General features: G+C 37.9%; 1 protein-coding gene across 3 annotated transcripts; it reads left to right on the plus strand.

Annotated features, from left to right (window-relative positions):
* LOC115680049 (disease resistance protein L6-like) lies at nucleotides 1-7,145 on the plus strand. Of its 3 annotated transcripts, none has more exons than XM_056315328.1 (5): nucleotides 1-704; nucleotides 1,116-2,232; nucleotides 3,419-3,694; nucleotides 3,796-4,917; nucleotides 6,107-6,200. In XM_056315328.1, the coding sequence occupies exons 1-5, from the start codon at nucleotides 220-222 to the stop codon at nucleotides 6,116-6,118; spliced, it is 3,012 nt and encodes a 1,003-aa protein (XP_056171303.1). In that variant the 5' UTR covers nucleotides 1-219; the 3' UTR covers nucleotides 6,119-6,200. The 3 variants fall into 3 exon arrangements, with proteins under 3 accessions (XP_056171303.1, XP_056171301.1, XP_056171302.1); XM_056315326.1 differs by lacking the exon at nucleotides 6,107-6,200 and adding an exon at nucleotides 6,527-7,145 and having other exon boundaries at nucleotides 2-704; XM_056315327.1 differs by lacking the exon at nucleotides 6,107-6,200 and adding an exon at nucleotides 6,527-7,145 and having other exon boundaries at nucleotides 2-704; nucleotides 3,814-4,917.
* The last annotated feature ends 6,612 nt before the right edge of the window (nucleotides 7,146-13,757 follow it).

The following is a 13,757-nucleotide window of genomic DNA, read 5'->3' on the forward strand; positions in this document are numbered from 1 at the left end:
CCAATTTAGGGTGGAAGGAAAGAGACTGCATTAGTGACCTTCGCGGAAAGGAAGACCCAACGCAGAAAGAAAGAGATGAAAAAGGACTTCGATGTGTGTTACCTTACCGGAAAGAAAGAGAGTGGAAGTCGCTACTCATCTTGATCGTGCCTCTGGCTGTAAAAGTCTCCTCACGCACCCTAACAGAGAAGTCGCCCGTAGCATCGATCCGTTTGCTAAATGGCGATGGAAGGGGGCAACTCAGGGATCGCAACAGGCGGCAACTACGATGTGTTCTTGAGCTTTCGAGGACCCGACACTCGCAACACATTTACAGATTGCCTCTATGTGTTCATGAGCAAGGCAGGAATCCGCATTTTTAGGGACGATGAAGAGTTATGGCCAGGCGAAAAGATCTCGGAGATCTTGCGAGCAGTAAAAAGCTCCCAAATATACATTCCTATTTTCTCCAAGAACTACGCTTCGAGTAGATGGTGCCTCCGAGAGCTGACATGCATGGTGAAAAGCTATGACCAATTCCCGGGGAAACAAATTCTACCCATCTTTTATGATGTGGACCCCCGAGATGTTAAGCTTGAAACGGAGCAGTACAAAAGCGCCCTAACGAAGCATGAGGAGGAACTTGGCTGCTCCGAAGTGAATCCTTGGAAGGAGGCTTTGACCACTGTGGCTAGAATCAAGGGGTGGCATCTAAAAGATCAAAGGTATAGACACTGCCTTCCTTAATTTATCTATCTATTCATTTATTGGCCCTTCCGGTTCTGTATTAGAAGAGGAGCGCCCACAAGCACACAGGGTTGTATACATCATTTTCTACAATTAGGCTAAGACTATCTACATGCTGATAAAATCCCAAAGGGAAACTCTAGTGATTGGTTCAAATACGAGGTATCTCTTATTCAAATTGTTCAGATAAACTCTATGGGGGCAATACTTGCCCCCCTTGTAAGAGAAGCCTTGTTCAACAGGTGTGTAAAGAGCGATTTATGTACGTACATTGCAAGTATTATGTGGAATATAAATGTCTGCACGCTAGTCATAAATTATTTGCTTCTATTTGAAATTCTAATTGCTTATGTATAGTCTCATGGGCAACGATTTCGTGAACATGGCAGGCAAGGCGAGGTCATTGACGATATTATTAAAAGGGTATTGCAGAAGATCACTATAAGAAAAAGAGATTTGCCCACCTATTTAGTTGGAATTGATGATCGTATAGAAGACATAAAGAAACTGTTAAATTGTTGTGATACTAGTGATGTACGATTTGTCATAATTTATGGGATAGGTGGCATGGGAAAGACAACTCTTGCCAAGGTAGTTTTCAATCAGTTCTCTCCTCAATTTGAAGGTCACTCCTTCCTTTCAAGCATCCAAGAATCATCTCCATGCCGTGGCATTGTAAAAATGCAAAGAAAATTAGTAGCAGATCTTTTCAATTTCTCGCTTCCTAAAACCTGTGACTTTGAGGAAGGGAACAATATGATCAGAAAGAGATTACCTAACAAACGAGTCTTACTTGTTTTTGATGGCATAGATGAAAATAATCAATCTATGCAACTAGCGAAGTATTGTACTTTGTGTGGTCCAGGGAGTAGGATCATCATTACAACCAGAGATAAGAGTGCTTTTCCTACTAAGGTGGAAGGATTTGAGGAACATATCTCAACAGGATCTACAGAAACTTTTTTGTACGAAATGAAGGAAATGCGTTATGATCATGCTCTTCAATTTTTCAATAACCTTGCTTTCAGCACAGATTCAGTTCCACCTGATCTTTATGATCTTTCAAGAGAAGTTGTTGCACTCACCGGAGGACTTCCATTGGCTGTTGAGGTGATAGGTTCACATCTCCATGGCCAAAGCAAAGCACAATGGATAAGCATCTTGGAGAAATTGAAGGAAGTGCCTCACGAAAAGGTCCAACAGAGGTTAAAAATTAGTTATGATGCACTTGAATATCGGCCACAACAAATCTTTCTGGATATCGCATGTTTCTTTGTTAACAAGAAAAAAACTAATCCAATGTATATGTGGGAAGACTCAGGCTTTTACCCAAAAGTCGAAATCGAGGTTCTTATTGACAAGTCCTTGATCAAGATTGTTGATCATGATAGAATATGGATGCATGATCAATTAAGAACTCTCGGAAGGGAAATTGTTCGTCAAGAGCATATGTGGAAATCTGAAGATCGAAGCAGATTGTGGTATCTTGAGATGATCCATGAAAAGGTAAGTATGAACAACACTTTTTTATTCCTCCGTACATTACTACGCGTCTGAGAGTTCATCTCTCGACCACATCGCCTTCTTCATTTACTGTTAGCTTAGAAGCGAATGCTATAGGAAAAACCTGTGAATTGATTATGTTTTTCCTTAAGAAAGCAATTTGATAATTATCTGATTTTTTTCACCAAGAAATGGTGCACCCATTTTCGCTTATTTAGATAAGATAAAAGTATCTGAAAATAATAGAAATTGGGTTTAAAAGACCATTTGAACCATTACATAATCATACCTATCCAATCTATCTTTTCACTTTACTATTTTTTGGATTGATATATGATGAGGTTTTTTTTATTCATATAAATTAGCAAAATCTATCTCTTTCTGTCTAGATAATTCACATTCGAACGAAAAAAGGCTGTCTAAGGTTTTGTCAAAAAGGTAGAACTCGAGAGTACTATAGAAAAGTACATTTTTTAATAGGGTTACGTTTGTAATTAGCAATGTCTAATAAGTTAAACGAATTCTCTTTTGAAAGTCTGATATGATTTTAGTAAGTGGGGTCATATTTCCTTTAACTCTTTATTGAGTTGCTATGAATTATATCATGAGTAGAGAGATATGACACCGTGAAATTCACAGACTCGAATCCAAACTCGAAATTGTTAGTTGACGACTTAAACCGTAAATATTGAATAACATTCCTTTAAGCCTAAAATAATACTAGGAAATTATTCTTTTGCACCAAAGTCTACAAACATCAACTCCATCAAAATTCACCGCTAAACTTACGATCACGAAAGTTCATCATCCACAAAAGTCATATAAAAAAGAATATCTACGCTTTTGCTGCGCTCTCTGATAAAATTAACCTCAACATTCCTCAATTCTACTCAACACCAGCAAATACTGAAAATAGGTCAATAAGTGGATTACTAACTATCAAACATCACTTTCACAGAATCAAATACAGACTTTATTATAGTCTAAATATTTAATATAGTTAGAAAAATTAGTTCAAAGAAATAGTACATATTTCCATGCAAAAGAATAAATACAGTCATCAAATATATCCAATGTCAAATAATAAAGAAATATCGAATTTAATAGAAATCAATATTATATTTACAATTAATGGATCCCATCTCATTGCTTAAGTCAAGAGACACTTTAATATTGTATTTTCCATCAGGGAACACAGAATGCGGTAGCGCTCACACCACGGAGATCGGGAGACAATTTTCCATGCAAAGATTTTGCGGATCTCACAAAGGCGAGGTTTCTAAAATTGGATGGGGGGAACTTTGCTGGCAACTTTGAGGATATTTTGTCGGAGCTAAGATGGCTTTGTTGGCGAAATTGTCCTCCAGAATTAAAAGCGAACAACTTTGTGTTGAATCGCCTAGTTATTCTCAAGCTTTCAGGCGATATCATCTTGGACAAATGGAGCGGATGGGTCGAAATCATGGTACAATTTCACCTGATTCAGTTACTCTTTCAACTAATTGTTTGGATATATGATGACATGCACTTATTTTGCGATGCATACTGAATCTTGACTGGATTAAGTCGGTTGCCGTACTGCAGGTGGCAAGTAAACTGAAAGTTTTGAAAATAGCGAGATCAAATTCCTTAATTAAAACACCTTGCTTCTCAGAATTTTTGAGTTTGGAGAGATTGGTTCTGAAAGGTTTTCCAAATTTGGTGCAAATTGATCACTCAATTGGAAAACTAGAGCGGTTAATGTACTTGAAGATCAAATGGTGTCCATTTCTTAGATGGTTGCCCCAGCAAATTGGTTATCTAACTGCCTTGAGAGAGCTCATCTTGATCCAGGGTTTTAGCATTCGTCATTTGCCAGACTCGATCGGCAATCTAAGACTTTTGTCAAGGCTAGTTGTGGAGGATACAGGATTAGTTGAACTTCCGAACACGATCAAAGGGCTAGCGGATCTTGAGTACTTGTGTTTGGCGAATTGCACGAGTCTAAATTCGCTGTTGGATGCTGTTGGGGAGCTGAAGTCATTGACTGAGTTGGATCTATCTGGGACAACTATCGAGGAACTACCTCAATCAATATATAACCACGAAGATCTGACATTGCAGATAAACAGTAGTAAGATAAGAACACGACTGATGAGGGACTTGCCTCCCTTGGAAGGTATTGAGGATTGCTTGGACTCTATAAGGCTTAAAGCAGACTGGAAAAGTGCACTGAAGAATTTAAAGGAAGAGCATCTCGAAAATGCCCGACAGAAGTTCATGAGGGCAATGCCTTACGTAAAACTCCGACAGAAGTTCACGAGGGAAGTGCTCACGAGGGAAGTGCCTTCCGTAAAACTCCGACATAAGTTCATGAGGGAAGTGCCTCTCGAAAAGGTCCGACAGAAGTTAGTGTTAATATATGAGGGACTTGATTATGGGGAGAAACAAATTTTTCTGGACATTGCAAGTTTCTTTCTTAACAAGAAAAAAACTGATACAGTGTGTATATGCAAAGCTTGTGACCTTTTCCCGAAAGTTGAAATGGACGCCCTTGTCAATAAGTCCTTGATCAAAATTCTTGATCGTGGCAAAATATGGATGCATGATCAAGTAAGAGATTTTGGGAGGGAAATTATTCGTCAAGAGAATATCGAGATATCTAGAGATCAAAGCAGACTGCAGTTTCTCAAGACGGTCAATGAAAAGGTTAGTGCAAATAACCCTATTTTATTCCTTCTCACTCTAGTACGCGTCTAAGAGTTCATCTCTCTAGCACATTCCCTTCTTCATTATTACTAGCTAAGAAACCCGTGCTATAGGAAAAACTGGTGAATTAATTATATTTTTTCTTAAAAGAGAAATTGCTAATTATCTGATTCTTTTCACTAACAAATGGTGCAGACATTTTCGATTTTTTTTAAATAAGATAAAAACATCTGAAAACAATCGAAATTGGGTTGAACAGACCATTTGTACTTTTCCATTACATAATCATACGGATACAATTTATCTTTTAACTTTGCAATTCTTCTAATTGATATAGGATGAATATTTATATATAAAATACCAAAATCTATCATATTCTATCTAAATAATGCGTGTTCGAACAACAAAAAGGTGTCTAAGGTTTTATGAAACCGCTGGGTCTTGAGAGTAAATTTTCTTTTGAAAAGGTTACGTTAGTAATGTCTCGTAAAGCAAAAAAAAAAAAGAAGAAGAAAATTCTCTCTTTAAAAGACTGATTCAAATGTGATTAGTGGTGTCATGTTTCCTTTAACTCTCTACTGAGTTACTGTGAATTATATCATGAGTGAAAATGTGACACCTCAAAATCCACATCTCTCGAATCCAAACTCAAACTCCATCACTTAACGCTAAAATCGTAATAGCGAAAATGCATACATCCATAAGCACTCTAATAAAATTAACAACGCCCAAGTTTCTCAATCCTACCAACATTAGCAAAAACTATAAATAGGCCAATTTCGCTGAGAGTAAGCGGATTATTAAGTAAGTACCAAATCACTTCCAGGGAATCAAATACAATCATTATTACTGTACACGTATTTAATATGGTTAGAAATAATAGTTTGAAGAAATAATATATATTTTCCCATAGAAACATAAATACAATCGTCATATTTGCACAATTTCAAATAAAAAAGAAACGTCAAATTTCATAGTAACTGATATTATATTTAATAATGTATGGATCCGAACTCATTGCTCTAGTCAAGAGCAGGTGCTTAAACCATATTGCCGCGATTAAGCCCAAAAAATCACATAGACGAGAATTAAGCCGAAAAAACAGAATTGGTCCGTGTACGCTAATGAATTTCCATATCAATTTCCATAGTGTGTAATTATCTCTCTTGATGTGTGTGTGTGTGGGAAGGTTACTTTGTGAGGAAGGATAAGGCTCGGCACTTCAAGGCAGAGAACAAAGATAATTACAATGAGCGATGGGAGCAAGGGGGGCGGGGGCGGGGGCGGGGGCGGGGGCGGGGGGGTGGTACTTTATTGGATAGTTTATTAAAGTGGAGGAGCTTTGCGCGTGTTCAACTTCTCCTGCCAGGCTTCCGTCACCACTACAGCCTATTTGTAGGCCTTCTTTGACCGATATTCCTAATCAAATATCTCTGAACATTGCATGCTGGCCACTCATTGGCCATTAATTCTACCTGCTACTAACTAATCTAAACACCACAATTTCACCTACCTCTTCATAGCGTTTTTCTACCACTCTTTCTAGTTCGTACAATACATGCTAGAATTATGAGGACTGACCTTAAAATTTTCTGCAAAATGGATCAAGATTTTACAGAAGCAGGTCACTACCCTTATGCAGATGGCAGGCTTTATGGTCACTCTGAGTTTCATATATGTTTTCATAGTTGCCAATGTATTGAAATTCAGCAGCACGGCTTCCAGAGAAGACCAGGGCATGGCTACGATCATATCAGCACTGGAAAGTGACTATTGCCGCAAGATCTTTGCAATTGGCTTCACCATCTCGATGTTCTTCTCAGCGACTGCGTACATCCGCCTCATACCAGCACGGAAAAGTGACTACCACAAGGCAGTAGATGCGTCAACGCACGCAATGGCGCTGCAAGCAATTGCAGATTTTGTGATTTTGGTCACCATTACCATCGGCATACAAACTTCGCCTGCTACAGCCATAAGACGTTGGGTAACCGTTTTATGGTACTTACTCTTGCAGTTGCCTAAGTTCGCTCCCTTCCTTCGAACCAGCCGCACACTCCGTCTTGTGTTCTCCATGCTTGATCTCGCTTACATTAATTGATAGAAATTGCAAGAATTGAAGAATTTCTGATTGTATTGTATTCAGATGATATGTATACAAGTACACGATCTATTTATAGTGTATGAATGAAAGAAAATAATAGGAAATAATATACAATTGATTACAATTCCCTAATTACCAAATCAATCACGGATTGACCAAATCAATTAGTCCATAATCAAGATCGCCACAATCAGAATCTTCAATTATATCTTCAACACTCTCCTTTAAGCTGGTGGCCTATATATGTCAAGGTCACCTAGCTTGCTTAATAGGTATGTATGTTGCCTTTAATACAGTGGTTTGGTGAAGATGTCTGTAGGTTGTTCCATAGTTCCAATTCCTTTTGTTACAAGGACCCCTTCTCTAATCTTGTCTCGAGTGAAATGACAATCAATTTTTATATGTTTTGTTCTCTCCTAGAAGACTGGGTTTGCCGCTAGTTTGAGTGCAGCATCGTTGTCACAAAATAGTTCACTTGGTCCATTCACCTGTATTCAAAGTGTTGGGACTAACTATGCAATCTAAAGGAAGGGTGAACAGGTTGCTTTGGAAGATTTTAAAACTTTTGCAGAAAACAATGTGTAACAAAGAGATATCACAAATACACCAGCTGTATGAGAGGCAATGTGTCATTTTGTATGCTAGAGATGATAAATAGAATAATAAGCAACTGCACACAAGGATATACAGTGGTTCAGCTTTGATTCCAAGCTTATGTCCACTCTCACCACTAATAGCCACAAGGTGAGCTGGATTGCACTAGTAATTTACTGATCAAGTTACACACGCAAGCACCACTCCTATCAGTTTGGAGATCACACTACCAGGAGGTGGATGCTGCGATCACTTGGTACACTTGAAATTTCAACACAATTACAATGCAGCAAGTGCTATTGACAAGCATGAGCTTTTTGCTCAGTACACAGCAAGTAAGAGATTTTGGGAATATTATAAGCACACTCTCTATCTCTCTAACTTGTTGGCTTCAAAAACCTACTCTTTTATAGGCATCTTCAAACTAGTTGTTGCTAATGTCCTAGAGAGGAAAAAATAGCCGTTAGAGTTGTTGGTGCTGCTATCCTTGGAACTAACCACCCATATAGTCTATTCTTGAACTTCTATAGACTTTCTTGAAATAGCTTCTATTGTTGCACTGTAATTATGATTCTGACTACCTACCAGACTAACTGTTCTCCTTTCTGCCGGGTCTTCTGTTGTGCCTGTCTAGTCCCAACGGTTACAATAGTGACATACCGGTTATATTAAATGAATCATTACCTAAATATTATCAATTACTAGATCTCTTCGGCTTGAATTAAGACATCGTCATTTAACTAATCTTTGAGATCGTGGTGATGTTTATCTGATCCTTCAATGACAGTCTTGTGATCTTTTCTTCAATGAATAATATTATAAATATCACTTAGTCCTTTGAATATATCTGCACTTTTAGACAATGTGGATATTATACTAATGATAGTTTGGATATCATCAAAATTCATTTGGAGTTGTTTCTCCAACATCAAGGTCCGAAAGTAGTCTTCGTATCCAAACTATCTCACATGTAGTTTTTGCTATGGCTTGATATTTTGATCCAGCTAATGACAGTGATATGGTCGATTGTTTCTTCATTTTACATGAAATTAATGATTTTCCTAATTTGATGCAAAAACCAATGATGGATCTCCTGGTCATTGGGCAAGTAGTATAATCTGTATCACAGTAAGCTGTCATCTTCATGTTGCAATCACGAGATAAAAATATGCCAAGTCCTGGACATCTCTTTAAATATTTTACAACATTCAGTGCTACATTCATATGGGACTGTTTTGAGCTATGTATGAATTGGTTGAGTATTTGCGCGGCATAACATATGTCAGGTCTTGTCATGGTAAGATATATTAATTTTTCAACGGGTCGTTGATGTCCCGATGGATCCTTTAGCAATGGATCCTCGATAGATGAAGAGGAATTCAAATTATACTCATGGGTAGTCAGCTTGGCATTTTGTTCAATTGGTATGACAGCTGGTTTGCAACCTAATAATCCTACTTTAGAAACAATTTCCAAGACAAATTTTCTGACTAAAGTTGATACCTTCGTCGGATCAAGCAATTTCAATGCCAAGAAAATATTTTGGAGGTCTCAAATCCTTAATGTGGAAAGTAGAATGCCGATATTCTTTGAACTTTGTAACATAATGGTCATTATTTCCCATGACAAGTATATCATCAACATATATCAGTAAATAAGTTGATGATAATCGTGCTTGGAGTGCTAGAAAGCTGCACTTGTTAGTGCAGCAGTGAACTTGGCATACCATTTTCTAGATGCTTGTTTAAGCCCATATAGGGATTTACGTAAACGACATACCCAAGACTTCCCTTGTTTGTGTAAACCTTATGGAAGTTCCATATAAATTTCTTCATCTAAATTCCCATGAAGGAAAGCATTGTGAACATCCATCCGATGTAGTGGCCAATTGCGAATGATAGCAATGGACAAAAAGGAACAGACGATTCCTTCTTTGGCAACGGGAGATAAAGTTTCATGATAATCAAAACCTTCTCGTTGTATGAATCCTTTAGCAACTAAATGAGCCTTGTAGTGCTTAATAGATCCATCAGCTTTGAATTTGATTTTGTATACCCATTTACAGCCAATTGATTTCCAATGTGGGGGTAATGGAATAATATCCCAAGTATGATTCTCCACGAGGGTGGTGAGTTCAGACTCCATTGCACGTTGCCATCGAGGGTCACGTGCTACTTCAGTAAATGAAGATGGCTCCTATTCTTCTGAGATGCAACTAATACAACATATGTGTTCTGGTGATAGCCGACTAGAGGAGACATACGAAAAGACAGGATATTGTGTACCTGAAGAGCTCAGTGTAGACCATATGTAGTCTTTGGTCCACGTAGGTAGACAAATATTCTGCCCAGAGCGTTGAAGCTGCTCATTTGGTATTTGTTCAGGAACTGGCTTATGTTCTGAATCATTCCATGGTGGAGATGAAGCCGCCGTGGAAGGAATAGGAGAAATATCCTCAGACAATACTGGTGATTCAACTATTGGTCTCAAAGAATCCCTTTGAATTGGGACGGATGGTTCCGGTGCAATGAAAGCATATGGTGGGGTCATGGATAAATCGTCATCGGATAAGAATGGATGGTTGTCTGATGACGGGGACGATTGTGATGAAGATATCATTTCCTAGAATGTAAATACATCTTCATGAAATGTAACGTCCCTGCTTATAAAAAAAATGCCCCGTAGAAATCTCCACAACACGGTATCCTCTCTAAAGAGAAGGATATCCTGTGAAAATACATTGAGTGGCAATGGGATCCATTTTATTCCAAGGGCCCACATTCGTTGCATAGCTTAAGCAACCAAATACTTTAAGATGACCAATTTCTGGCTGTTTCCGTAAAGCATTGCAAAAGGAGTTCAACCATCTAGAATTTGAGTTGGCATGCGATTAATCAAACAGGTTGCCGTGACCATACAATCTCCCCAACACTTTCAGGAATAAAGGCCTAATATTTTAGTGCTCAGGCTACTTTTAAGAGATGTTTATGCTTGCGCTCAGCAATTCCATTATATTGTGGAGTATATGTGCAATAACTTTCGGGAAGTATCCCATGAGAGGATAAAAAAGTTTTGCTATTGGAAGTGAAGAACTCGCGCCCATTATTTGTAAAAATTCTTTGCATAGATTTATTAAATTGATTTCTAATCAGAGAAATGATATTCAACAAATGAGTAAATGTTTGGCTCTTGGATTGCATAAGAAATACCAAAGTGGTGTGGGTATAATCATCAACGATTGTGAGGAAAAACGGGATCAATTACGATTAGGGGTATGGCAAGGACCCCAGATGTCCATGTGAAGTAAGGAAAATGCATTGTTAGCTTGAGATGTACTTATTGGACAAGATGCTTGAGATTCTTTAGCCAAAGGACATATGGGACATTTTGGATAAGGGAAACGCACACTATGACCTAAGCATTGATGTAAAAGGAGATTTTTATTTCGAGTGATTACATTACAAGAAATGCTTTTATTCAATAAATCTAAATCTCCTGGGGAATCAATCTAGAAATACAATCCTTCAGCAACATTACCCAAGCCCATTAGTTTGCCAGTCAAATGATCCTGAAAGAAACAATTTTCGGAACTGAAGATGGCACAAAAAGAATTATCCTCACAGACTTTTGAGATAGAGAGAAGGTTGAACTCAAAATCAGGAATATACAGGACATTCTTGAGTATAAAATTTGGACCAAGATGCACAGTATCGATTTTCATAACATAGGTGACATTCCCATTTGGGAGATGTACTGACACGGAAGATTGTGGACCTTTGTGGATATGGAAAAAAAAATCATTATATATTATGTGGTCACTAGCTCCCGGATCGATTATCCATGCATCAACTGAGAATGAATTCTCTTTGTAAAGAAAATTACCTGAGAAACTTGCATTCTTGTTGTTGGTCTTCAATTGAATTTGCATAATAATCTACTGTTGTTCTTAAGTAATCATTTGATGTGCCCATCAATTTTTCTTGCGGAAACCTGAGAAGCAGAAGATTTCTTCTCCTTTTTTTCTTTATCGTTAGGTTCTCCATGCAGTTTCTAGCATGTGTCAACAAAATGGTATGGGTGCTTGCAATATTCACAATATTTATTTTTAAATTTAAAATTTTGCCGACTAACCTTTCCGATGAAGTGGCATTTTGTGAACCATCGGATCCTTTATATACTAGGGCTAATGTGGCCTGATAATGGCCGTCTTATTCAGCTGAAATGGTGGACGATTAAGAACCGTCCAATCCCATGTGTTAATCCCAGCAGTTCGTCTGGAAAACCCTAGGGTTTCCTTCATTTCCTCTGGCGACTTCATTTCCTTTGGATGCCACAACTGCTCTTCGGGTCCCAACACTCCCGAGGGCTCCATGGCCTCCGTTTGCTGTCTTTGCACTAGATGGGAAGGCTCCGAGGGCGACACTTTCACCCACGCGTGTATGCTCAGCTGCAACTAGCTGTTGGCTCTCCTCCTAGACAGCCAACTGGTAGATCCGGTTGAGTGATGGTGCCGGTTCCATCGCAAGAATTTGCAATCGGAAAGACGCATACGACTCATTTAGAATCAGTAAGAACCCAGTTGCCTTTTCTCTTTCTTTAATCTCTCTGTACTGTTGGAGCGTAGTCTCGAGATCCTCGAGCTACTCGTCAGCCACCTTGAGCTCGGTCCATAGAGCCAAGAGCCAATTAAAGCAAGCGATAACCGAAAGGTTCCCTTGCTTCACTTCCAACAGGGCTTGGGGGATGGTGAATAGCTTCACCCGATTGAGTTGTGTGTACATCTCGCAGATGCTCTCCCAAATATACATTCCTATTTTCTCCAAAGATTGAGCCTCGCGGCCTGGGCAAGGGCCACGATGCCCTTGCCGGTCCTCACCTATGGTCGGTTGCCGACGAGAAGTAAAAAGAAAAAAGGAAAAAAAATAGAAAAAGAGAAATTAATAAAAATTGATTAAAAGAATTTAAAAATAAATATTTTAAAAATTAAAAAAACTATCTATGTTAGTGCTAGCTATATCACATAGGATGATCTGCGTTCACGTTAGCGATTTCCGACCTAAATTGGCCTGATAGATTGAATTATTACCTATGTGAAAATGTTTAAAATTAAATTGATCCAATTAAAAGGTTTATAATTAAATTGGTATCAATGCAATTGCGATTATCTCTATTGGTAGGAAGAAGCCAAGAAAGTATCTCAACCATACTTGAATGCCCTTGGTGACGAGTATGCAGTTTGTTGTGAGGGTATGCGTAACTTTAACTCATGAGCCATTTTCCGTGAGATATAGAGGGGATTTAACATATTCCCGTCAACGTAATTATGTCAATGACATTAAAAAGAAAAAGGGGACAAAAAAAAGGCAACTATGAAGCCACAAAACTGAACTCAGGTGGACAATGGACACGGACAAATCGGTTAGATCCAATAATTGAATAGCATAGGTATATTATTATTTAATTAATTTACCAGTAAAGTTCACACCATTTTTATTTATATTTATTTATATACTTTTTATAATAATTATTATTTTTATATATAAAATCAGCATACGTTTATTATTATTATTATTATTATTATTATTATTATTATTATTATTATTATAAAATAAAATAGTAATAAAAAATATTTATTGAGGGTAGGTATTATATAAAATAAATGGCCAAAAGAGCGTTGGAAGGGATGATTATCTAGCATTTTTACATCTCACATGACATGTGAAGATGGAATTCATCTCATAATGAATAATGACAAGCTCAAAAGGAATTGGATTAGCATTTTCTCATGATTGACATGATATGTGATGTGACATGCAAAGATGGCCCTATGTCGAAAGAAAGAGTCGAAAAACGAAAAGGACTTACATGAGCGAAATGACTCGGACCTTGCGACGGACATTACACGAATAGAGAGTTAGAAAGCTAGAAAGGACTTCGATGAGTGACCCTACGAGGCAAGAAAGGGAGGGAAAGTTGCTATTCATCTTAATTGTGCTTTTTGCGGAAATCTCCTCTCGCACCACAAAAAGATTCTTATTGCGAGACTATAGACATAACCATTCCGGCAATCATGTGTTTTTGTCAATCTACATGTTCCACTGATGCATTGACAACTCTATATTTTTCATAAATGACATTGCTT

The sequence above is a fragment of the Syzygium oleosum genome, unplaced genomic scaffold, assembly GCF_021117445.2.
Source record: "Syzygium oleosum isolate NSW1041296 unplaced genomic scaffold, Sole_v2.1 Sole_v2.10, whole genome shotgun sequence".
Classification (NCBI taxonomy): Eukaryota; Viridiplantae; Streptophyta; class Magnoliopsida; order Myrtales; family Myrtaceae; genus Syzygium; species Syzygium oleosum.

Coding starts and splice junctions, on each gene's coding strand:
- LOC115680049 (XM_056315326.1), top strand. CDS start 220: ATGGCGATGGAAGGGGGCAACTCAGGGATCGCAACAGGCGGCAACTAC. Junction 705..1,115: donor TGGCATCTAAAAGATCAAAG/GTATAGACACTG, acceptor TGAACATGGCAG/GCAAGGCGAGGTCATTGACG. Junction 2,233..3,418: donor TTGAGATGATCCATGAAAAG/GTAAGTATGAAC, acceptor ATTTTCCATCAG/GGAACACAGAATGCGGTAGC.